This window comes from Cygnus atratus, chromosome 6 (assembly GCF_013377495.2).
Source record: "Cygnus atratus isolate AKBS03 ecotype Queensland, Australia chromosome 6, CAtr_DNAZoo_HiC_assembly, whole genome shotgun sequence".
In the NCBI taxonomy this organism is placed as follows: domain Eukaryota; kingdom Metazoa; phylum Chordata; class Aves; order Anseriformes; family Anatidae; genus Cygnus; species Cygnus atratus.
In genome coordinates, this window is record NC_066367.1 from 23,171,282 (window position 1) to 23,197,209 (window position 25,928).

General features: G+C 42.2%; 1 protein-coding gene across 14 annotated transcripts in view; it reads left to right on the forward strand.

Moving 5' to 3' along the window:
• The window catches only part of RBMS1 (RNA binding motif single stranded interacting protein 1), a 154,933-nt gene that overhangs the window by 36,529 nt on the left and 92,476 nt on the right, over positions 1–25,928 (forward strand). The window contains exon 1 of one of the 14 annotated variants that reach the window (XR_004782162.2): positions 24,673–25,090. The exons of 9 other annotated variants lie outside the window; for them this stretch is intronic. Coding sequence is in view for 2 of the 5 variants with exons in the window: in XM_035570086.2 (XP_035425979.1) it covers positions 25,028–25,090 (63 nt within the window). In the remaining 3 variants the exon portion in view is untranslated. Of the gene's footprint in view, positions 1–24,672; positions 25,091–25,589; positions 25,742–25,928 lie in introns of those variants that run through there. 4 more of the 14 variants (XM_035570086.2, XM_035570094.2, XM_035570101.2 and 1 more) reach the window with 4 other exon arrangements.

A 25,928-nucleotide genomic window follows, 5' to 3' on the forward strand; every position in this document is an offset into this window, starting at 1 on the left:
CTTTGTTCACTCTGGAAAGTTTAAGACTAGATGACATTTATCTGCTGGCTGCTCTCAGGTTGAACGGTAGCATAAATGAGCAAAAGATTTAATTGTGAAGGTGTTAAGACACCAAGTATTCAACTTCATGCTTAGTTAATGAACAGACTTCTAAAAACTAGTGCACAAATGGGGAAAAGCTTTAAACGCTTGCTGTCCTCGGTTTACTCTAGAGGATAGCCACTTGAAATGGTTACAGATGTTCTACCATCTGTAAATGAAGAGTTTAGTAATAGTAGTGAACAGTAATAATAAATATTAATAGTATTAATAGAGTTGATGAGATTCATTATTTGTGCAGTGCTTCAAGAATGAAGAGTGTTAAATAAATCCTATTAGTAATTTAAGTTTGTATGTATAAGAGAAAATATGCTCAATGAGTTAGATTGGAAAATAATTAGCCAAAATTATCATTCCCTCTTTGGCCTATCTTTTGTGGAAAGAACCCCAGGACTGTTATTTTAAACACTATGAAAACTGAGTAGGAAATAATGGGTGTTTTATAGTAAAGTGACAACATATCTTGTTCATTAGCATGTGTTTTGGAACTACGATATTCCCATATGTGAGTATAAGGTATTTTAATTTTTCTAAAACATTTATGCACTTATGTACTTGAGTGCTACATACAATCACAACTTCCTTGAAGCACAACTTTTAGTTGCATGGTGAGATCTGACATTTCAAATATAGAGGAAACAAATTGCTGTCTGAAATAGCAGACAACAGGCTTTCAGAACTTTGTACTTGAAAATAATGAATTCAGGAAATACCTAGTGCCTGACTCCACCAACAATCTTTTCCTTCCTAAGTGATCCCTGCTCTGTGCTCCCCAGTCATGGCAAACACACAGGCTAAAGGGACAAAATGGAAAAAGAGTCAATAGCTGGTCCAAATGTTGTCTTTCCGTATGGGTCCGTGTCACAGTTTTTGCTTACGTGGGGCTAAGTTCTTTACGTCTCTCAGGAGAGCTCTGCATTCTGCAGCTGATGACACCATTTTATTCTCAAAGAGCAGGCAAATGCATCTTAAAGCTGTCTAGGATAGCAGCCACTGTAGGATAACATTTTAAATCTAATCTGTTCCTGCTCTTCAGCCACCATTTCCAAGTCAGTATTGAATTATTTCCATAATTCTCCTCCTCTCTGACCTGACTTCTGCTCTTTATGACTAAGTGAGCAGGTAATCTTTACATAGATCAAGAGAGTCAGCATTATTTTATGCTGTGAACTTCTTTCTGAATTTTCAAGAAAATGATACTGTAGAGTTGTTCATTTTATCTCTAGAATTGGTTTTATCTATTGATACACCTCTGAAAGAAACAACAAAGAAGGCAGTAACACGGGTTAAAAAAGCAGTGTTTTTGTGTTGGTGAACAGCCACTTTCCCTGAGAGTCTTGATTAAAAATACCAGTGTGCTTGGCTATACCACCTTTCAAGCCAGACCTCCTTGTACCCTGGAGAAAATAATACTGCTGTGTTTAGTTGGGGAAGGCAGTGGGGAGAAGGCAGTGAAGTTTCTTTTTGGAAACTCCATTTGAAAGAAGAATCATTGCGCTCAGATACAGTGATAGGAACTTAAAGAGCAGAAATATGGATGACGTGACATACATGCCTTCTTCTACAGAGAAACTATCAAAGGATTTTTAAACCTCAGTAACGTCACAATGCTTAGGACCACTTTTATGCCATATGAAAGCAGACCTCATCAATGCCTAAATTTGCTCAGCGCTGCATAAATACTCTCTGAGAGTTGGCAGCTTATTATTGGTCTCTTTCCTATTATTTTTAAATAAATGGAAATACTAAGTTTAAATTGGTAAATAACAGTTTGTTCCTTTCCTTTTCACTCTGCTGGATTTGGAAATGGCATGTGAAACCAAATATATTTATTTTAGTCCAATTTTTAAAATCCTATGACATTTCCAACTTAATTCAGTATTTATTAAAAAAAATAAATTCTATAACTAATTTAATCCAGATTAAGGCATGTAGTACTTTTTACTATATGCAGATTTTTAATAAGCATTGTTTAGTAAGTTTTTGAATGAGTAGCTTTGAATATAGAATATTGGTTGAAATTCATATTTAGCATCCTTTTTGTAAGTCTCTTGAAGTGAAACATCTGCGCTGAAGGAGCATGGCCATGTCCTCATGGGCAAAAGAAGCTGACGCCCAAAGAAAGCAAACATCAAACTCAGCCTCCCTATATATGGGATTGAGCCGTATACAAGAAACAAGGAATATCTTTATATTGTATGCTGATAATCATGGTTTTCCTGTGTGTTCCTAAATAAGACAGCAGGGACTGTGATTCTTCATTGCCCTGACCCACATGAAATTTATAGCAAAACAAAGTGGGCATAAGTTATCTGTTATCCAGTCTTCATATAAATCTAAGTCAAATCTTCAATAGTCTTCCAACATTAGAATAAATGACTACCTGGGGCATGGGGAGTGATGAGTCAGGTCCCAGATTTGCTCCATCCCACATTACCTGTTAGCCTTCAGTTTTCCAGTAATGGATATAGTAGGTAACCTGCAAATTAAACAAAAAGTTGGTCCAAGGGTGCCCAAGACATTAGAAATTCTAGCAGGAGGGGCAGCTTTTAGAACATTGCAATTCCTAAACCTTCCTTTTAGTTGAAACCCTTTAGTACCTTCAGAGAAATAAATCCTGATTTCTGCATTTGGAAGAGCTACACTGCAACTCTGTAATTCCCTGTTTGCCCTAATTTGCTTTCAGACTGAGGTCAGCTTTCCTGTTGCAAGATTGGCCTGTCAATACAATGTCTGTCTCTCTTGTCTAAACTAAAAACCTGGATTTGTCCAGTAATATATATATATATTTGACAATCAGATGCTAAAATCAGATCTATTCCCCATTATGAACATTTGCAGGCTGCAAATGCAAAGCTTCCTGTCTGGTGACTGCCTCTATATTTCCATTTTCCGTATTTCATGTAAGCATTATCTATTTTATGATATTTCCAGTAGCCTGCCAGTTCACTTCAGAAAGGTAGAGGGAAAAACGTCACTTTCCCTATGTGACTTTCACAGTTTCTGTCATGTCCCTTTATCTTTCCCAGTTAAAACCAGCAGCAATTAAATATGAGTAAGTTAACAGATAACCACCATTTCCATTTGTTCTTGTATCATCTCTATAATCTTTCAGACTCTTCTGTTTTCTTTTAGATCGTAGGCTAAATTACCCCCAATTCATTGGTATGTGTAAGTTCAAATGGCAATTTGTGAATGGAATGGTACTGTCCCCAGTTCTCAGTTCATCTCTGCAGTGCAAGGAACTTCTCATTGTCCCACTTGAATGTATGTAATGTCTCCCATTTGACCATTGCCAAAAGCTATCTGGACGTGGCCTTGGGCAACCTGCTGTAGGTGGCCCTGACTGAGTATGGGGGTTGGACAGGATGACCTCCAGAAGTCTCTTCCAACTTTAACCATTCTATGATTCTGCAACTGTGGAGGTCTTGGGGCTCTATCGTAATGATTAGGTGATGGTTGGTGATCAGCAGGGCTGATGTTCATTCTGTCATGATTGCTGAAAGAAAAGTATTCACTTACTCATTGCTTCTTACTCTATTTTGACGTTCATGAATGATACAGGTATCAAGACCTGAGTTCAAATCAAGAATCAAAACATCATTCCACCTAGTGGCTTTCTTGACCTTAGCTGAATCAGTGCTTGTCAATTGACTCTTCATGGCACTTTTCATTTTATTTTGTGTAGATTTCATTTTGTTCAATAGTAATGTTTTTGAAATACTTTGAAGTATTATACTCTCTTTTTATGGTATGAAGGGTTCAAAAGCAGTACTAGGTTGAGAAAAAGATTGAATTAGTCAACTACTTAAAAGAGATTGGCATGAATGTCAAGATTCCAAACAAGTAACATGATACGTGGACAAAACTACTAGCTATTGTACTGCTTGGGTAATGCTAGAAGTGTACGAGCAGAACTGCTTTAAAGTCAACATTAGTAACCAATATTGGATCAAATAAAAAGTCAAAGTACATCAAATCTTATTTAAATTCCAAGGGTAGAAAAATGTTGCTAGAGTTGTATGCCAGAGTGTTTTTTTCAATGTTGAAGTATGAATGGAAAAGTAACAGTAGATAAAGAACAAGCATAGCTCGAATATTGTAGTGAAAATACCTACTTTTTTATTGATAGGCCAGAATCACTTTAAGTAAGATCCCAGGATTATCAAGAGAATGAATGTACTGTGGAGGAATCACACAATGGCAGAAGTAGAGTAGAAACTGTATATAGCTCTCTTGCATCCTAGTGTGGTCTATTAATCACTAGACCACCTTACCATGAACATCCTTATTTACTACGGGCATACTTGTTTATGTTTTCATCTCCCTTTTATGTTAGCTTTGGATATCTAGATATTTGTACTGTAGTCCTTTTGTTGAAAGAAAATAAGTTTGAAATTAGTGTATGGTTTAGAATCTGAGGAGTAGTAAACTGTAACTGTTCGCACTCTACAGGTACCTTAAAGGAGGCTGTAGCAAGGTGGGGATTGGTCTGTTCTCCCACATGCCCGGTGATAGGATGAGGGGGAATAGGCTAAAGTTGCGCCAGGGGAGGTTTAGGTTGGATATTAGGAAAAACTTCTTTACCGAAAGGGTTGTTAGGCATTGGAATGGACTGCCCAGGGAAGTGGTAGAGTCACCATCCCTGGAGGTCTTTGAGAGACGTTTAGATACAGAGCTTAGTGATATGGTTTAGTGGAGGACTTGTTAGTGTTAGGTCAGAGGTTGGACTTGGTGATCTTGGAGGTCTCTTCCAACCTAGAGGATTCTGTGATTCTGTAATGGTGGGTAACAGATACTTGATTAAAATGATAAATGATGTTTCAAGTATATCAGCAACCTGTTACTAAATTTTTAAGCAAATGGGCAATAACATGGATTTCAGTGGATGCTGAAATAAAAACGTTTATCAAAGGATCAAACTGCATATGAATAGACCCCAATCTATTGTCACAAATAGTACCATTTGACTGCTCAAATGTGTATCTCAAGCTTTTGCGTGAAGTGGCTTTCTATTCCTTTCCCTCCTTATAACACCTGTTTTCTAAGGAGAAATGTTTAATGGGGAAAGCAGAAACTTGTAGTTATGCTGTTAGTTCATTTGATAAAAGTGACACACAGCTCTTCGGCACAAAACCCATGCTGTGAAGGTGCTTAAGAGCATTTTGGATAGATGGAAATTAACTGACAAATACATCCCAGGACTGTATCCATCTGTATCTGCTTCTTTAGCTGATGTGCTGTCCCAAGAGTGCCTCATGTCCCAAGAGTGCCCTGGAACCCATGTTTTGGAGAAGTGCCTAGGGACCCTACCAGTTCAGTGCATTTAGAGCTCAGTTCTGTTGCCACTGGCTTCAGAGGTAAAATACCTGACTGACTTTAGCAAAACCAGAATTTAATCCCCATTCCAGGACATCTGCCAGGGGAGCCCTATGAGGGTTGGAAAAATGGGTGTTTATGGCCTTCATCTGTGCGTGTGTGTGTACAAACACATGTATCTGTCTCTCAGACTAAGAATATGCATATAGAAAATATTTCAGGGAGAGTTTTGACTTCCACGCTATGTTTAAGTGCGTTATGAACTGGTGAGTTTATATAAATACTGCGTAACGGTGATAGCCTCAAAACTTCAGGGTAGCTTTATATATTGCGATGAGTCAGTGAGACTGCTGGCAGTACCCAGAGGCAACTCTGCCGAGCGGGTGGCTGTGGGCGGGTGGTGAGGTGCTCTAAATACATCAAAGGCGAACTTTCGGGATAAGTAAAAATTCAATTTCCTTAATTGAATATACTTTTATTCTCTCTATCATAGGGAATTGTGAGCTCCCTCTAGCGGGTGATTGTAACAGCGGAGCTTTGCTGAGGTGCTTTTCTTCTAGGAGCGTGCACAGCTGACGAACAAGATGGCTGACAGGCTGCTCAGGGTTCAGAGCTCCGCCGGTGGTGTTGGTCAGCCCGCTGCTCTCCCTGCTCGCAGAAAAGTTCAAGGAAAAGTTACACGGCGCATAGAGCGCAGCCGCTATAACCCAGTCTGCATGAAAGCAGAAGCTGTGGAGGGAGTCCTGCATTGCGAACTGCTCTCGCCTGGCCCCCAGCCTGCATTTTTTTAAGGGTGCCAGGGTACAAACCCCAGTGGCGGCCGGCTCCCTTCGGGGCCGTTCTGCGGTGGGGGCAGGAAACGCGGCGGGGCCCCACTCCCCGCTGTCCCTCCCCGGGCACCGGGCTGGGCTCTGCCCGCCCGGCCCGCAGCGCTGCTGGCCTGCCCCCTGCGCCTCGCCCCGTAGTGGGGCCACGCAAGGGATCGGCCGGGCCGGGGCTGGGGCCGTGCCACGGCGGTGGCCGGGCCCCCGGCCTGATCGGGCCCTGCAGGGCGGGGGCTAGGCCGCGGGTTAAAAGCAAATTTCAGACGCTCTAGGTGGATTGTGGCGAATACCGTCTGTTGTTGAAACTGGAAGCGTTTTAGAAACCTCATTTACTCTTGATGACGTTAAGGAAAACTTGCTACAGAAAAGAAACTAATTGGTTTAGCCTCTATGCAGTTCTCTAGTCTGTTTGACTTCCTGGTTCTCTTCACACAAAGCTGTAGTTTGGGATACAAACACCGATAGGAAGTTTGATTATTAGTATTTATTTCTACTTGTCTTAAATTTTAATTTACTTATTACTTTTCTAAATACCGTTTTTTCTTTTTTTTCCCCTCCCTGAGTAGATTTTAATAGGGTTTTAAATTAAGCATTTGGGCCTAATTTGAGCAGATAATGTCCTGCTGAAGACATTTCATGAGGAGTATGAGTTTGTCATTCAAGATGTGTGTAAAACAAACAGTGAGCTACTTTGAGGAGAAATGAACTGCCTGGCCTTGTGAATGAATGCTGAATACCAAAGTTATCTTAGCTGCAAATGTAATTAAGTTTGATTATTTTTGTTCTCATTATACTGGCACAAAATAAGAGTGGGAGAATGTCACTGAAACAATTAAAACTGGCAGTGAAAAATAAGACTTTTTTTCTTTCCCATACCTCCAGCATAGTTACATTTATAACTGAGTATGTGTCTCTTGTGGTCTCGATTACATCCTGTGTTTTTAGCTGGCAGCGTTTCCTCTGCAGAGGCCCTGCTCTGTATGCCAGCATACATTTCTGTGCATATTAAAACAACGGAATCAAGATGGAATAGGACATGAAACAACCCCCTGTAAGTGGCTTTTTAATACTAACGCTTGGAACAAAACAAGAAGCAGTGTATTTACCATCATGTTTCTTTTCATAAAAGCAGCAAGTATGCTAGCTCTGTGCTGTCAGAAAAGATTGGGCAACTCCTGTAAGTCATCAAACATATTACCCAGACTTTTCTCCCATTCTTTAAATATTTGAAGAATGTATTTCTTCAGGAATATTTTTCTGAGGATGGAGCCTGGCTTTTACAAAGTAATCTCTACTTTGAGAGTTAGAATGCGAATCTGCACCTCAAGAAATGTTTCTTTTTTCCGTTTGCATAAAGCATTTTTGGAACAGTGAACTCCACTAACAGCTGTATTCAATCTTGAGTAAAATCACTTCCTGAAAAAAGTGAAATTAAACTTAATATACAAGCTTGCTTGGAATATAATACCGGGGAGTTAGGGAACTTTGTGATTATGAAACCGAATCCATTCACCCTGCTGAGGTAATTTCTTGTAAATTGTTCACTATGGAAATCTTTAATCAATGTCAATGTTTTTAAAGCTAAAATTCATACGTTTCAAATGTGCTTTTTATTTCCCCCCAGCCAAAGAGTGCATTAGTTTGCCCTTTTTTTTAAAAAAAAAAAAAAAAAAAAGGAAGAATTTTCATCTGTGGCTGCATGAGGTGCATGAGGAAAGGAGCTAAGGCGTGAAGAATGGCAGTTACCTGCCCTCAGTGTTTGGCATCCTGAGTCTGGTCATGAAAATCATAAGACTAATATTAAAAAAAAAAAAAAAGACAGGTATTTAAAAACCATATCTGATTTACTTCAGTCTTTAGGGTAATGGTACGGTCTTACATGGAAGGCGTCAGACATATTCTGCATTTTTATATATTTAAAATGAAATGTGATATTCTGGGTATATTTATATTGCAATCCAAAGGTAGAAACTGAGCTAACCTGAGCACTGCTAAGTGTCACTCTTGTGGTGCAGACTATAAACCACTGAATAATGCTCAGCTCGCAGCCAGACTTACACCAGTGAATCCGAAACCCACCTTGCGGTGGCTCGGCTGCTCAGAGTCTGCAAGCTAGCTTTAAAATGCACAACAAAACAAAAAACTTCCTCAGAGTGCACATCAGAACTGTTGCCATAACTTTGTCATTACTCTGACTTCCTGATCTAGGACTTAAGTGCAATGCCAAGAAGAACAACCCACGTTGTGTAGTTGTATTTAAATTTCAAATAGAGGAACAGAATGTTTAAATCCTTCCAGGTGCTGAGCAGCTGAGTCACTCATCGGCGCACTCCAGTGGTTCTTACAGTCCTGTCTTAGCTGGTACTTAGGTCTGTATGTACCTAAGCATCTAAATATATTTTGCCGCAACTCTTAGGTTGGTTCTGTATTCAGTAGCCTGGAAGCAGAATGTAAGGGCAAAGATTCAAATGTGATTTACTTATATTTGGCTTGAATGCCATAGCCAAGGGGTTATAGACTCTATTCCCCTTCTTTCTTACTAGTATTTCATTATTTTTATAGGACTGTGACTGACAGCAGAAATCAAAAGGTGGCAATTTCCAAGGCAGCAGTGGCAGCAGACGCTAGGATGGGGTGCAGGAGAATTTGGGATTCTCATTTCCCCTGGGATGTTCTGAAACTCCTAGCATGTATGGTTTCCTTCTAAAGCATGTGTGGTTTCCCTTCCTTTCCCTTCACGCATGGCATGAGTAACCTAAGGGCCTACCTTGGAGCAGGAAATTCCAGGAGGGGGAAGGCCACCTACCATGTGCTACAATGGCTAGCCAAGTGATTGACAAACTGCCATTTAACTTCTCATACCATCAGCTTTAAGGATAAACCCTGCTTCCCACAATATTTTGCTTTTCAAATCAACTTTAACTTCCTGATTTACCAGGGATGAACAGAAAAAAAAATATTTCAAAATACTGTAAATTCTAAGAAAAGTTAAATTTTGTGCAAGCACCGAACTTTTCACTATATTTAGCTAACAAACATAAGCAAAATGTCTCCTGTGTGTCATATGTGGAATTTAGGAAAAGTAAAAAAGGTAAATATTTTAACTCTTAACCCACATATTCATATGCACAAAGTTCCCTGTTTGATAAGGACAGTTTAACTTTAGCAATGTTTGCTATTTTTCTGATTTGTCAGTCTAGAGAGCTTTCAGGGCAGGTTAATTATCTAGTGTGAAGTGGTGGGGTTCTCTTGTCATTGCTTTATATGCTATTTTACTTCTTTTTCAGATTCTCTTAGTTTTCCCTGGAAAATCTAGGTGTAAATTACAGTAATGCAATGGTCTACTCATTTCAGTAGGAACACTTGCTTATAAAAAAAAAAAAGTACATGTTGGAAGTTTTAATGCAAATAAAAATATTTGATTTCACCAGACAGTTGCTTCAGCACAGTTATGGCTCTTAAAGAAACAGACCTTAGGGCTTCAGCTGTTTTATGGTTGGAACACCATATTTTAGTTGACTGTCTTGTAAAATGTAGATTATATACTCATCTGTTGGATGATAAAGCCCTCTTGGGAACAAAATGTGTTTGCTTCTTAGCATGATTTCTCTTTATTTTCTCCATGTTCATACAACTAAAATCAAAATTCTGCCCACCCCGACCATTTTTTTCCTTCTTACTGCCAACAAAAGAACTGAGCATTTTTTCAGTTCCTTGTCCAAATTGTTAAGATGCCCCTGAGGACCTTTGTTTACAGTGTCTTCTCATTCTTTTTTTCCTTGACATTCTCCCCTCCCTCCAGCAGTGAGATACTAATTAAAGAGAGGACACAGTGACCCTGGGTTGTTTAGAAGTCACTGGGGAGGGGTGGTGGCACAATGACAAAACCATCCCTGCAGGAAGTAATCAGGCCTGAGACCTAGCACAATGCTCACTTCCATCACCTGAAAAACCCTTTCAGTTTGGAGATCCAGCCCAGAAGCAGATTTATTTTCTCTTTATTAAAGCATCTTCATTATAAACAAAGCCTCAGTATCTCCGTGTGTCAATCTGTTTAACAGGGTGGTTATATAAGTACTGTTTTTTTTCATAAACATTTACTGAAAAGTATTTATCTAAATAGTTTGTAAAGTAAAAGCAGTATTACTAATAGCATGGTACTGAATATCATGGGCTTTTCTCTTTGGTTTCAAGGGAAAAGTAGTTAGTTGGCATGGTATCATCCAGCAAGATTAGGGTCTTATCTTGTACATACGGATTTCACAATATTATTATGGATATTATTACTTAGTTATTATCCCATTGATACTTGTGGTGCTTTACGAGCACCTAGCAACACAGAAATCCAGAATTCATTCCAAACCAGATTTGTAAACCGGACCAAAAAGTCATCACTTTGGATTTACACCTGTGAAAATAAGGTTTCTGTTTATCTGGAGATCTCTGCTGCAGGGCATTCCCAATGCAAAGGCACGGTCCCATGCAGCAATCCGCTGGCAAAGTCCGGGAGGCTGCATTGATGTGTTACTGCAGCCAATTAGAAAAATCAGCAGGCTTTAACCCTAACACCCAGTCTTCACTGTTATCTGTACGGTTTTATCTCGTACCCATAAAAGGATCCAGCTGATTTCAGGAGCTATCCACTTGGGTTGGCCTGCGTAAATCAGATTGCAGTGTTGAAGTTAGCAACGTGATACCATTCCTGTTGAATACATGGAAAAAAAAAATCCCACCATCTGGGAGCTAGATCAAACTGCAGACAATATGCACTTTAAAATTCTGCTATTAAGGACTTTTTAATATTTATCTTTCTGGATATGTGTATATATATATATCTATATATATATATAAATAATTAAGAGTAAAAAGAGAAACATTTGGAAGAGCCCTGATCGAAGTAGAGGAGAGAACATCGTTGTGTCTTACTCCACTACTTGAATAAATCTTTGTCTTTTTGGTAGTAATCTCTTAATTCAGAGTTTTTTTGGTTTGTTTTAATTCTTGGAGGTATGGGGATACCTGGAAAAGCTGTAGGTTGTAGTATGCCCATTTCAGTGAGTATCAGCCTGTGCTGCAAAACTTAAGCTTAACAATTAGCCGTTGTCTTTTCAGCTCAATTTAAAGTCTAAGTGCAACCCAAGCAGGGGAAGAATGGTGCTTATTTAAGGACCCACTTGATCAGTTAGTTCCAAGTAGCTAATGTGCCTGATGAGGTCAGGACTCGTGTGAGTGTACCGGCAGCGCTTCCCTGAGCTCCTGGCATCCTGCATGCGCTGGTGCCCCCTTTCTCTGGTAAAGGTCGGCAGTTATCAGCTCCTGAGCTTTGGCTGGGTTTCTGGCACTGCTAAGGGCACAGGCTCTTGTGAGCAGTGCTGACCAGCATACTCCACGGTGGTAGTAACTTTTTGGATGTTTACATCATTTTGGGGAGGCAGAGACAGGTGTGAATGCAGGGGTTGTCCGAGGGAGAGAGCATGCTTAAAATGAGAGCAGCGACATTTTGGGCACCACTTGGTGCCAAAAACTGACCAAGAAATGCCTCACCCTGGGTGATCATCAGTTACGGAGCAGTGCAGATGTTGGAGATTATGCTGTAGTGTATGTGTTACTGGACTAAAAGTGTTGCCTTCAAAAAATTTGGGGAAAAAAAGTGACTTTTTTTTTCCAACAACTTTACCAAGGAGAGCACCTTTGTGCTGATTTTTCACTGCATCACATCATGTGGCTAATGCGTATTTGATCTAATACTGAGTTTCCTAAAACTTGATTTAGTATCTCAGGGAATTGATTTAGTATCTCAGTGTAATTGATTCAGACCAAAAAGTATCAGGCAGGATTTTTTACATCGGTTTTGGTTATTGCACTGCCCATTTGACTGGATTGTTATTGTTCAGATTCCTTTCTGGTTTTGTAATGGCTGTATTTCACATTAAAGTTCAATGGTTTAATTAAGGAAATGACTGAATAGGAAGTTACTGTAACCATGATTTCAGCTTTTAAAGAAAGATTTGCCGTACACGTGAGGAAATTTGTGGACTTAACATTTTGTTACATGTGCAACATCTCCACCGTGCTTTTTAAACCACTGATATTCAGATAAACTCAGATGGATAAATCACATTTTTCTGCTCTTTGGGGAGCTTTCTAAATTTGTTTTTAACCATATAATATATTGCGGTTTTGATTGATTGATCTCAGTTTGACTGAGATCTCAGGACAGAACTAAGGACATTCGGTGTTTGGAAATGTCTGCTGAAATTAAAATATTTTATGTTCTGCTGCCTGAGCTCTGAGTAGCTGCTTGCTTTCAGTTTTGACTCTGGTCAGGGCTTTGCAGTCAGGCTGCATCTCGGCAGCTGGGCGGGATTTCGAAGTTCCTGTCTCCTTGCCCAAGTCCAGCCAGGATGGACTTGTGCTCCACATCACAACCGGGAAACCAACCAGTTAGGAAAAAATATATATATGTATATTTAAATTTAAGCTGTATCGGTTTAATTTTCTGCTTCGTAGCACACCCAGATGAGCAGTTGATTCAATGCAGCGAGGCAGCGTGGCAACGTCTGCTGCGAAGTGGCTGGTATGGCTGGGGAGAGGGAAGGCCGTGGTGGGGAGAGGCATCTAGTAGGGCAGATCTTGTAGGAAAGGAGTAGCAGAGTGGAACTGCAGTCTCTGAAAAAACAGCGGCTCACATCTACTCACTGCCACATGTACCCACTGCCAAATTGTGTGTTTATTGGTTTGATCAGCTACGGAATAATTATAGTAGTACAGTAAATAGCAGTAAGTGCTATGCGTCATCCGTAGCCTGGAGTTTCTCAGCATGAAAAGGCATGACTTTTCTTTTTCTTTCTCCTTTTCGGTGTGTTTATTTTATAGTTTAAAGTTCTTGAAAGGAGCGAGAAACAGTCTAGTAGTACAGCACAAGGTAAGATCTCTAGGTAGGTATCATAAAATCATTTCCATTGTGAGCTGCCTATCAGGCAGCCAGCACCAGCAGTCAGCAAGCAGCTGGTGGTTGCTGTGTGGCGCATTGCCTGGCAGCCTTCACATTTCCACAAAGGACTTCTAGCACGGTTTTGACATCAATTCTTGAATTTTATCAGCCAGACATAATAGGAAATCAGTGATTAGACAATTTAAAGCAATTAAATCAACTGTAACCAAGGAATCTGAAATACACGTTATAGAATACAGATTATAATATCATGTATTATTTTAAATGGAAATGTTATGGTAATGCATTCTAAAATTAACCTTTCAAGTTAATTTAAGACTGCCTTTTGTTTTGTTAAAAAAAAAAATTAAAGGTTGTCTAAACTGGTGACATTTCAGAGACTTAACCTGAATTTTCTTAGGAAAATAAACATATTTTTGCCATATTCTACAATGACATGGTAAAAACCACAGTAAGGGAGCTTAATATGAATTACTTGCTTTGTGTGATTGTGCTCAAATGTATGTATGGTCAAATTGTACATGTTTTGATACAAAATATGTCCTTTTTTTCTTCAAAATTTTTTAAATGAAGAATCATATTGGACTTTGTTTTGCGATTTAAGTTATTTATATGTCAAAGTTTTAGCTTCTCCTATTTTTCTGTTCCATTGTAAGTGAGAGAAGTTTGGTCCAATCTTCTGGTTTAGCCAACACACAGCCCATTGAATATAGTCACCAAGGGATTAATTCAGCTCTCTGGCTTTTTTTCCGCTCTGGCCTAGTTCCTGCAAAATCATGTGCCTACATGATTAACTGACATGAACCATTATATTGTATGTCTTCACTAGGAAAAAGGGTCTATTCTTTCTCAGGTTACTGAATATTGAACTAGATAAAAGAAGCTAAAATTGTAGTCACGTCTAAAAGTTAGTAGTTTTCACAGGTTTTATAAAAAAGCGTCAGAAGCTTGCCATTTGCTTGAAATTAGGAATATAACGTAAGGACTTTTCTTTACTCATAGTCCTTGTCAGTACCTTCGTAGTTGATTTAAGAGTGCTTCTTTTTTCCAGGTAGTGTCACTAGATTGCATACATGTAAGCATATGAGTTATGCGTATGCTAAAATGGTCTGAGGCAGTGTTAGGAACAACCCTTCTGTGGAATGAAGTAACAACTTTAGTGGAAATATAATGAACCAGGGGATTAAAATACAAGCTTTTAGGCATATTTAGATTTTCAACTTTCTTTTCATATCTTTTTAAATGGTGTGTCTGTAATTCTGATGAAAATTCTTCTTGAGTTGTGAAACAGTGGGCTGTACTCATAAAACAATCTGAAATTTCTTGGATGCAAAATGTATTTTTTCAGTTTGTGCAGAATGTGATTTATATAACATCTCGGCTGACATGATCTGACATGTTTTTATGAATTCCTTTGCAAGGCAAAAATGCCTCTAGTTGCAATTTATAGTAATGAGACTGTCTGCTGTAAAGTAACTGATTACAATGAAGGTATAAGAAGTAAGCATGTTTACCCTTCAAAGTCATTAACCTCTCCTCTCCTCTAGAGTACATACGCCTGTGTTCTGCAGTAATGTTATCTGCACGTATCGAAAATCCATCTGTTTGTCCAAACATCATTTTGTCTGTGATTTACCAAATACATTTGGATGGTATTTTGGACTAGGTTTTGGCCAATCGAGTTAAATAATGTATCTGGCAGATAACTGTGAAAAATGCAGCAAAGCTCGATGTATAATTATGCAAACAAATACGCGCGTGGAAACTTTTCAATATTGTTTAGAATAGTGAGGAGTAAATTGTGTCTCTTAGGGCTGGAAGCAGTGTTGTGATATTACCCAGTTGTCTTTATTCATGTACTACTGATTACATCAGGGAGCACCTGGATCAGGTCCTAAAGTAGGAAGTTGTTTATTTGGTGGTTTTGATGTGTAGGTAACAAAACCCTCCAATGTACATGCAAGGGCACATGTTCACGTTGATTCATGGTAAAATACCATGGAGAAACTTACCCAGATCTGCTTCTCGCTAGAATAGCATCCATTTCCTCCTAGTAAGTAGTCCTAGAAGGTTGCTGTAGCCATTTGCTGAAATCTTTTTTGTCTTAGAGCCCTGCTCAGCAAATTCTGCTGGGAGTTTTCCACCCCTGAATTCCACGGGCGCAGCTAGTTGTACTGCAAGCACGGAAACACTGTGAAGATCCTGTCCCTGGGGAGCTTAGTGCAAAATTCTTTTTTGAAGATCCCAGAACTGAGAAAGTCCTGGCTATGCAGAGCCTCCGACAGAAGCTGTAATGGGCAAGATAGAGGAAGGAGCTGCCAAGGCAGCGAAGAACTTCAAAGACTGTTCAAACGGGGGGCGAAAGTTCAGCCTAATTCCTGTGCTATCCAGACTCACTCACCCACCTCTTTTGCAGCCCATCCATGCAACATGGCTGGGGTCTGGTTGCTGCAGTAACCTCATTTTTCAGGAATCTGACTGGAAATGCGTGGTTAAAAAACTGATTGCTAGTGAAAAATGTTCCAAGTAGAACTCCGTGAGGTAGCTATGGCTGGAGGGAAGCCACCCATCCAGCAGCGCCTCCCCCAGAGGGACACACACACCTTCCCCACAGTGCCTTCTCCTAGCTGTGCCCTCCTGCCACTTCACTTGTGATGGTCCTGCCAGACACCTCGGTGCCCCAGCTCAGCTCCCTGTCACGGCAGAACAAAAAGAGGAAAGATTTCTGTTGGGTTACTTAGTCGAACCAGCAAGCAAAGGAGCCAAAGGATCAGACAAAGAGTTTGAAACCATGATGCTCGGAGCAGGAAGGGGAAAAGCAGCAGCAGATTTCCTCCTTTTCAGCATCCCTGAAGGATTACGTGCTGTGAGTAGTTCACAAAAGCACAGTGTAAATGCTTTCATTCTGGGTGAAACCTGGGACCTGCTGGCGAAGCTCCTGCTGACCAGGCCAGGCCTTCATTCTGTTTTATCTTTGATTTATGTCCATGAGTACTGGCAAACAGGCATGTGAAATAAAGTTGTGAGGCATCTGATGGATAGTTTGAATCCAAATTGCGAGAATGTGTTGGAAACAGCTTTAAGAATCTATTTACCTAAATAAATATACAATTTAATTATGATGCAATGAAATATTTTCACACCATGATTTGTGCTGCTGCCAGCCCCTGACACGTAGTATAGAACAATTAGTTCAGTAACTCTGTGAATTACTCCCTGCAATAAATTGTCCCAGCCATCTTGATTAATTTACTGATTACTGTGCATAAATATTCAGATCGTCTCTGCATTTAAAATTACAGGAACTGAAATGATGGTGCTAATGGTGAATGCTACAAGTACTGAACACAAATGGGAAACAAGATTCTTACTTGGGGGACTGCTGTGTGAAATGCATCTCGGAATAAAGTCAAATCCTTGAGGGCAGTGATTCGTGCTTTAAAAATGCATGTGAAGAGGCATTTACTTCATGGCCCGGAAGGTAAAGACAGACTTGGGACAGCTCTAAAGTCTGTTGCTAGCTTAGCTCAGAGTGGTGGTGGCAAAAAATAACAAAACCTGATCGCAGCCGATGGCTGTATGGTGTGTTAGATATGTTAGATAATGGCTTTGGTGTCCTGCTGCTGCTTTTCAGGTGTTTGTGATGCACCAGCCACATCTTACACCTTCACAGAAGCAGCACAGAAGGAAGGGCTGCATTAGCAGAGAGCAAGCTTTTGCTCTTTCATCCCAGAGAGTGGTCTCTGCAAATTGCAAAGAAGCACAGGGTGTGAGGAACTTTCCACAGCAGATGCCAAACATCGTGCTAGTGGAGATTTTTACTGTCATGACCACCAGGTGGATGACATTTATGAGCGCTGAATATACATGGGAGGGAGAATTTTCTTACTCTGAATGTACCTGCTGATCATTTTGTTCGGTGTTACATGGTGTTGTGTAGCTGATGCGAACATAACAAGTATGCAATTTCAAGCCTCAGAGAGGGAGAGTGTGTGTTTTTAGAGGGGAAAAAAAAGCAGTTTCAGACCCCCACAATCACAGGAAGGTTGAGGTTGGAAGGGACCTCTGGAGGGCATCTGGTCCAGCCCCCCCAGTCAGTTTACAGCTTCTTTGGACGACTAAAAACTGTAATGTCTGTCAGAGATGTAAGCTACAGCAGGTACTTCAGGAACAGTTCTATCAAGGTTTATGTAGATACTTTTATTTTAAAGATACTGAAAAAGAGATAAGATTCAGACTCAGCTGAATATTTGCTCGACTCCTGCCACATGATCTTGTTTCTTTCCTTCTTACTCTAAATTAGGTCATTGTAATCAGATTGTGTATTATAAACTAATGTCTTTCTGTTTATATGTGATTATAAAACAAACTCTCAGGGTAAAGGCTATAATTTTGAAACAGATAAAATTGATACGCTGCCTTGAAACCTATATGAAAATTAGTTTCTCACCCTCCCAGTGAGACGAAATAAACCAACCCCACAGAACCAGTGCCGTGCTGTCAGTGTGCTCAGGGGAGTCTGAGCGCTGTAAAGACATTTGCAGGTCAGAAATGAGGTTAATTGACAAGGAAGTGTGTGAGGACAGAAAAAATTTGCACAGTGCTTGTCAGTAGGTGCGGCTGCCAGTTCTTCACTTGACCAGCAGTATTTGTCAAACAAATACAGCAGTGCTTCGTTCTAGGGAAAGAAAAAAATAGCAAGAAGAGTCATCTTAGGACAGTATCATTGTTTGGAAAGAGAGGTGTTTTGTGTTTTTGTTCCAAGATATCAACATGTATACACCTACTATACAAAATCTCCAGCCTGGGTTGTCTCTCTTGCCAGTGTGGAGAAGACGACTGCTGTCTGCAGCAGAGGTTTGCAGAACGGGGTTTGGTTAGGTTTTTCCTCATGTTTTCTTCAAGTATGTGGCTTAAATGCACAAGCCTGGCTTTGCGCTGGTGACATTAACTCCATCCTTTTTGGCATATCATATTGTAAGTGACTTTCTCTGCTTTTTTCCATGATGACCCATTTCAGGTATAAAGTGTACTGTGATTACAGACTGCTTCTCATTTTTTATTACCAAATCTGTTCATAATGCCTAGAGTGCATGTTTCATTCAAGGGTTTAAAGTATATGTCCCATTTTATAGATATGGAAAGAACAAGTAAGGGTCCTACTTATTTTTTTTTGTTTTCTCCCCCATAAGTGCAGAGCACTGACAAATCTGAAGCTGTTTCATGCACTTAGATACCAAGACAATGACACACAAAGGAATAAAATTGATGTCTGGCTGATTTTCGGTCAGACCTTCCACTCTAGCTACTGTCTAGTGATTTATCTTTTCACTGTCATTAACTGTTCTCAGCCTTAAACATATTTTAATTGCAGGAGACTTCTAGTTTCTTTCATTACTTCTAAGATTCTAATAAAAAGTTTAAAAGATAACCATGTAAATCTGGTCCACATACTGAAAATTTTTATCCAGAAAAATCTCATACACCAAAACCGAATGAATTGTGGATAGAAAGAGCCTCTTTTCTATTGGAAAACCAGCAAATATAAAATACAACTCTGCTTTAGAACCAAAATAATTCTGAAGTTTTAGAAAAAATATTTGTGCATTTCCAGATTTTTCATCATCCTTTGTTAATATTTGTATTAAAAACGTAATATGTAAAAATAAAATACAATAGACAGTCACATAAATTCATTGATTGTTTGTAGAAAATATCTAGCAGATATTTTTCACTTTCTTCTCCTGCCGGTCCATAAATTTACTCTATTCAAAATGGAAAAAAAGTCAAAGAAATATGTCAAAACAGAGAGCTCTTTTTAGTTTCACATAAAGCATAAATGTTGTAATGTAATGATGAACAACTTCCTACACTGTTAATAAAAAAGTAGAAAAAAAAACACAAAAAACAAACAAAAAAAAACCCCACGCAATATACTTCATCATTTCAGACTTCATTTTTTTTGTCCTGTAATAAATCTGGCAACTGTTTACAGACTTTGTTTGCTTTATAGTTTCAAACAAGTGTTTGGCAGTGTTGTCAAGCTAAAGAGAGAATTCAGATCTTTTGGAGTCATTTTAGTTAATTCCACAAATCAAGATTGGATTTTGTCCTGTGTTTCAATTACCAATTATGAACAGCTTCCTTAAATTCCCGTTGTATAATAATTCTTTACAGTAATTCTCTTTTGTACTTGTGCTTCCCAGAATATACAGGATATATTTAGGAAGGGGGTGTTTGTTTGACAGTGGAAATAACTTCTATAAAGTAGCATCTTGTCATAGCTTTCAAAGAATAAATAATGCATGCCATAATGTAAAATGCTGGCATGGCATTAAACAATAGATTGTGTTGCTCTCTATGTTCATGTTCTTAACACCAGTAATCATTGAAGAAATGACAACAATTACTTGTAATTGTGCAATTTATGAAGTGTCCGTCCAGGAACATTTAAGAAAGCATGGAAGGAATGAAGTGCAAGCTAAAATGAATAGGAGGAGTCTGAGCATGCCAAGGGAGGCACAACCCAGTGGCCAAAGCAGAGGCATTCGGTGTGCGCTAAATGGAGTAGAGAGCTGGTCTTTGTTTCACAGGAAGGTGTTGGATTTAAGGGAAAAAAACAATACAAAAACCACAGCGGTGATGGGAAAATTAAAGACTTAGGTGGGAGGATTCCCAGAGAGAATGAGCTGATTGGTGCTAATCACGAGTTTTCAACAGAAATCTGTGATAGTGACTGTGAGCTGGTATATTGTACAGTGCTAAAATAGCATTTACTTTTATACATTCTAATCCGGAATATAAATAATTTGGTATCTTGTTACCGATATTTGAAACGGTACAGCTGGGAAAGATGATCTGTCTTCCCCTTTCAGTTCTGATTGTCATGGAGATTCTTTTCTTATTGTCGAATATACTCCTGTGATTATTTTCAAGATGGCGTTCTTAGACAATAGCTTCTCATTGTGTGTGCAGTACCTGGTTCTTAGTAGGTCATATGCTTCTTCTGCAGAAGCCATTGTTTCTTAATAATTTTCTTTTTCTACAAAAAAAAAAAAAAAAAAAAAAAACACCACAACTTTGCGTGTTCATGGCTCTAGTGTGTCCCATTTCTACTGACCCTTTCTTCTCTTCTTCGTTTAGGAAGATACCGATTTTGTTGTTGTTGTTGTTCCTGCATACTTGGGATATTTAAATAACAACAAAAACAATGAGGAGATTATCTGTAAAGTAGCTTCCCATATAATGAAGTTTACCTTGTTCCTTCAGCTATTATAAATGCTTTTCTTTGTCTCAGTTCTGAATAGATGAATTTAATGCTAAAATTAAAAATCTGCTTCTATATGATACTCAGCTTCCCCTACCCCACTATTAACACATTTCAGGAAATGCTTAATATCTCTCAAAGTTCAGCCCTGCATACTGTTTCCTTAGCTTGCATAGGGTATTCGAATGTATTTTTACATTTCTGTGGCTCAGCCTCCAGCCTACTCTGTTTTGTATCTTTTTACATATGACAGGGTGTGATGAGAGAGTGGATCCTCAACCAAATGAGCATTGTGGTGGAAAGCTCGTAGGCCTTTCAGGTGCTGTCCACGTGGAGAAGTAAGGTGCCCACAATCGCCTCACCACCAATGGGGCTTCAGGAGGTCCTCACATGGCCAGCCTTGCTTGTCCTGGCACGAGAGTGGGGTTATGAGGAAGCTCAGGACATCCAATCTGGACTCCGAGGGTTTTGCAACAGAATAAAGTTTCCTTTTTTAAAGCAGATCCAAGCCTGAGGAACCATCTGTCCTGCAGAGGCACTGAATGCCCTATCAGGAGCTAACTGCTTCAGCTGAAGGTTGAGATAATTAAGGGAAGCCATGGATTTGATTTAGAACAGAAATGAAAAAGTAGCAGTTTAAGTGTGTAGAACTGTTTTTAAAGCAATGGGTTAGTTTTACCAGCCTCTTGTTTGTTAAGACTGACAAATGTTACTTGAAAGATCCTTGAGGACTTCCAGTTGTCTTCAGGTTTTCAGAGAAATCTTCCTGTATTTACCCAGTCTCTCTGCAAACCTACATTTCTGACTGTACATAAAATCACGTAATCACAACGTTTTAGATCAAAAATGCACCGGATCTGCTTGGCAAGTTTTCCTTATTTCTAAATAAGCAACTCTGGGTTATTTAAAGAAGCTCTGAACATAATTTGTACAGACAATTAACATGGATATTCTTAGCCCCCATGGTCACCTTTTGCCGCAGGAACAAAATGAGTTGCTCCTTTATAACTGTAACCAGCAAGATGCTTGCCTACCTGCAAGTCTGTTTCAATTTTGGAACTGCTAAGCCTGTAAAACTAAAAGTCTTCTTTTCCTACAAGGCATGCTTGCATCCCAGAAAATGCATAGGGGAACTAGTTACCAGTATCTTGAATTGATGTATCATATCTACTGAAAAGTCCAGGGAATTATTTAGAACCTTGTCAACTTAATCTGAAATGCAGGGATTTACACAGAAATCATTTTGCCTGTGTTCTGGGAAAGACCAAAGCAGCTTTTTCAGGTGAGCAGAGGTTCAGGTTGGAAGGGACCTTGGGAGTGCTCTCGTCCAGCCGATGCTCAAAGCGGCATCAGCGAAGAGATCAGATCAGGTAGCTTAGGGCTGGACGCAGTCTGATCTTGAAAATGTTCAAGGTTGCAGACTGCACAACCTCTCTGGGCAGTGCCTGACCCTCCTTGTGTCCAGTTGTTGCAATTTATTAAGCCTGCTGTCCCTTTTCCTCCAGCCATGCTCTGCTGCAAAGGGCCTGGCTCTGTCTTCTTGATAACCTCTGAGGAGGTAGCGGGAGGCACCTGGTTCCCCATTTAAGACAAGAGCGGGGACACATTGCTCAGGCCCTGCGTCAGAACAGCAGAAAACATTGATAGGTAGATTAGCACATAGGCTAGGACACCAAGGTTTTCTTCCCAGAAAATTCTATAATGTATTTTCCTATACCAAAAACAAACAAGCAGGTATCACTTGATGGTGATCCAGTAGATGTTTACAGAATTATTTGCTGTTACATGTTTTTATGGTGTGTTAGAAAAGAGCAAGGGTGAGTGAGTGAGATGCATCACATACTGAACCCAGCTGAGGGAAATCCCTGTTGGACTCACAAATGGTGTGGGTCGGTGTGGCAGCAGAGCAGGGCAGGAACTTCAGCCACTGTATTGGGTTGTTCTTGAGCTTGTTCCCGGTGCTTTCGAATAGGCCCAATATAGCACACATTGTGTGCATCCCTTCTGCTGGTCCGGGGGTGGGACAGGAAGAGGAGAGAGGAGGAAGCAGGGGATGACTGATGTTTTTTGAAAAGGTTTTTCCCTGAGATGGAAAGGTGTGGCCATTCCGCGCATCCCCAGCTAACAAAGACCTGGTGGAGGTGTAGCAGATTGAAGCTTTGTCACCCCTTTGTTAACCAGAATGCTGTGCAGAATAATACCGCTTTTATTCTTCATTTGGGAGCACGGTTTGGAGCAGAAGTAGCCTTTCACTGTTCAGTTTATACTGTTTTAAGACGGTGTTTTGCCACCGAAGCTGATTACAGACCCATGGTGCCATCTATGACCGTGGGTCTGTAACAAGTAAGACTGGTGCGCAGCTCACCTACTGCATTACACCCAGGGCAAGCATGAGCACACAGCTACATTTCTATCAAATTAAGCCACAGGTACACGAACAGATTAAGCCCATATAATCTGATGCTGCTGCCAAAACAAGCAGTCATATCCACCCTCTTGTGCCTGCTTATCTTTGCTCCCGTGCTACCTCCTCCATTACGCACAAGCTGTAGCACAGCCACATACTGAACCAGACAAAGGAAACAATCTGAGGAAAACTAATCTGATCAGAGGGGAAAAAAAAAAAAAAAGGTTTCACCCAGAATCAATTGCCCAACCGGTGCCTTTTCCGGCAGTGTAGCCACCACTATTGATGTACAGTGTGCATGAAGCTACACCTCAACCAGAGCGGGGGATGTGACTTTATCCTAGTTTCAGCTTCTCCGAGTGCTAGCTCCGTGGCAGCAGGGGGGAATGCAAGTGGTGCGTGATCCCGCAGGAAGAGTGGCACAGAGAGACAGTACCTGACCTGGCACACAGTCTGCCGGTAAAAACCCACTCCATCAAACGTTTTTCGAGAGCAGTGATTGCCACTTGTGTCAGGTGCTTTTGGTACTGGCAGCCCTCAGGCGTGTTATGGAATTGGGGCTGGGCCCAAGGAGACCCACTGCAGGGCTTGGAGAGGAGGAAAAGGGAAGTTATGCAGAACGTAGCTCTGCCAAGTGGCACTGCTTTCTTGTGCTGCAGTGCTCAAATGAACTCAAAGGGGTGGTGGCAGTATATCAGGATGCCAAAATATTTGGTGATTATTTCTCATGAAGAGTAACAGAAGATGATGGCGTCAAACAATCGCATGATGCTGCTTGACCTGTGAGGAATCAGCTACCTGGCAAGTTGTTGTTTCTTCCCAGCTGTTTCATTGTAATTGCGTGTGAGATTAGGGCCACCTTACTACCAGAAAGAGGAAGAAGAACCAAAAGGTGCTTGGTGATGCATGTCTGCACCAGAAGGTCTTTGGCAGTGTCGCCAATCAGGAGCTCAGCGGCTTGACAGCACTGTAATTGTGGGCTTCTTCAAAGCTAGAGCGCCGGCACCACTGAGGAACGCGATGTAAACAGGGCAGAGTAAGAGCAAGTGGACCTGGAAATCTTTTCTCTCAGCGCGTCTCTTTCTGTCTCCCGGCCTTGTTGCCCAATAGCTGTTATTATGCAACGTGTCCTAGGCCCGAATTCTGTGCAGACAACACCAAGCCTTCTGTGCTTCCAAAGCAGCCTCCACGAAGGCTTTGACCAGTTCCCCCAGACAGCCTTCCCTTCCCTTCCCTTCCCTTCCCTTCCCTTCCCTTCCCTTCCCTTCCCTTCCCTTCCCTTCCCTTCCCTTCCCTTCCCTTCCCTTCCCTTCCCTTCCCTTCCCTTCCCTTCCCTTCCCTTCCCTTCCCTTCCCTTCCCTTCCCTTCCCTTCCCTTCCCTTCCCTTCCCTTCCCTTCCCTTCCCTTCCCTTCCCTTCCCTTCCCACAGCAAAACTTCTCCCTTCCAAACTCCCCTTTCTAACGCGCTCGGCACAATCCATCCCCCTGCACACACCCGCGCCGGGGGTGGGTGGGCTGGGGGGGGGGGGGAGGGGGGGAACACACACGGGCACCGTTCGGGAGGTGAAAGCCAGCGGCGGGCCCGCGGCGGAATGCGCGGCACGCGGGGACGGGCGCAAGTTGCGCCCGTCCCCGCGTGCCGCGCATTCCGCCGCGGGCCCGCCGCGCCCCCCCCAGGCGCAACCATTCCGCGCCGCGGGGGCGCGCCCTTCGCCCCGCTCCGCTCCGCGCCGCCCCGCGGCCGCGCCCCGGCCCCGCGACCGCGCCGCTGCCGCCGCCGCCCGCGCAAGGCCCCGGGGGCGGTCGCCGGGCGCCGTGCCCGCTCCGCGCTTCCCCGCTCTGCGGCTCGGCCCTCGCTCGCTCGCTCGCTCCCTCCTCCTCCTGGGCGGTGGTTGAGGCCGGCGGGAGGTGGGATCGGCCGGGCCGGGGAAGCCGCCGGCGGTCAATGGGCGCCCGTTGATGGCAGGCTGGGCGGCCGCGGAGGGCTAGGGTCGGCGCGGAGCGGAGCGGAGCCGCGCGGGGGGCCGGGGGGGTCGCGCCGCAGCCGGCGGGGAGGCACGGAGGCGGGGGGCGCCCTGCAGCCCCGCCGCGCCGCAGCCCGGCGGCCGCCAAAGTTGCTCCCCATCCCGGGGGGGAGCTGGGGATCAGGCGGGGCGATGATCTTCCCCAGCGGCAACAGCAGCGCGGCGGGCGGCAGCCGGACGCCGTATAGGAAGCAGGTAAGGGCGGCGGGGTTCCGTGGGCCCCCCACCCCCGCTTTTTTTTTTTTTCCTTGCTTTTTTTTTTCTTTTTTTTTTTTTTTTTTTCTCCGTCCTGGGGAGCGGGGAGGGGGTGGCGACTCGCCTTCGGCTGCAACTTGCAGCCCCGCCGGTCGCTTCTGCAGAGCCGGGATTCGCAAAAAAGACACCACCTCCCCCCTTCCCTCCACCCCCCCCCCGCCCAAGTCTCCTCTTAAAAACGGCGCCGTGACCTTGCCGAGTGCCCGGGCGGCCTCCGCCGGGTGACCTTAGCGGCGGGGCCGGGCCGGGCGCTGCGGGCGGCGGGGCGCCCAGGGCCGGGCGGCTGCCGGCCCCGCCGAGCTCGGCAACAAGTTAAAAAAGCCCTGCCCGGTGTCGCAACCCGGGCTGCAAAGCGAAACTTGGGGCCGGGTGTGTTTTTTTTTTTTCGCCTCGCGTGAAATGGCCAAAAGGCTCGGGGCTCGCTCGTTCGCTGGGACGTGCCTCCGGGAACCCTCTGGCGCAGCCCAGCCTCAGACTTTCCCCTTCTCTCCCCCTTGAAGTACACAAGGGAAATCCTGTGACATTTTCTGGGCAGACAGATCATTGCGATAAGCTCGGAGCGCTCGCATCTATGGAGCTGTACTGAGAGAGGTATTTGCTTGCTTGCTTGTTCAGCCGCCGAAAATAAAATAGTGAGACTGCAACCTTGCTGGGTCGCTGGCTCTTCGGCTGCGCTTTTAATATGTATCCCCCACCAGAAACGCCGGCATTAACATGACCGTATTTAGTAAGAAACGCTTACTTCTCGTTGAATCTGCGATATTTTTCAAAAAGTGCG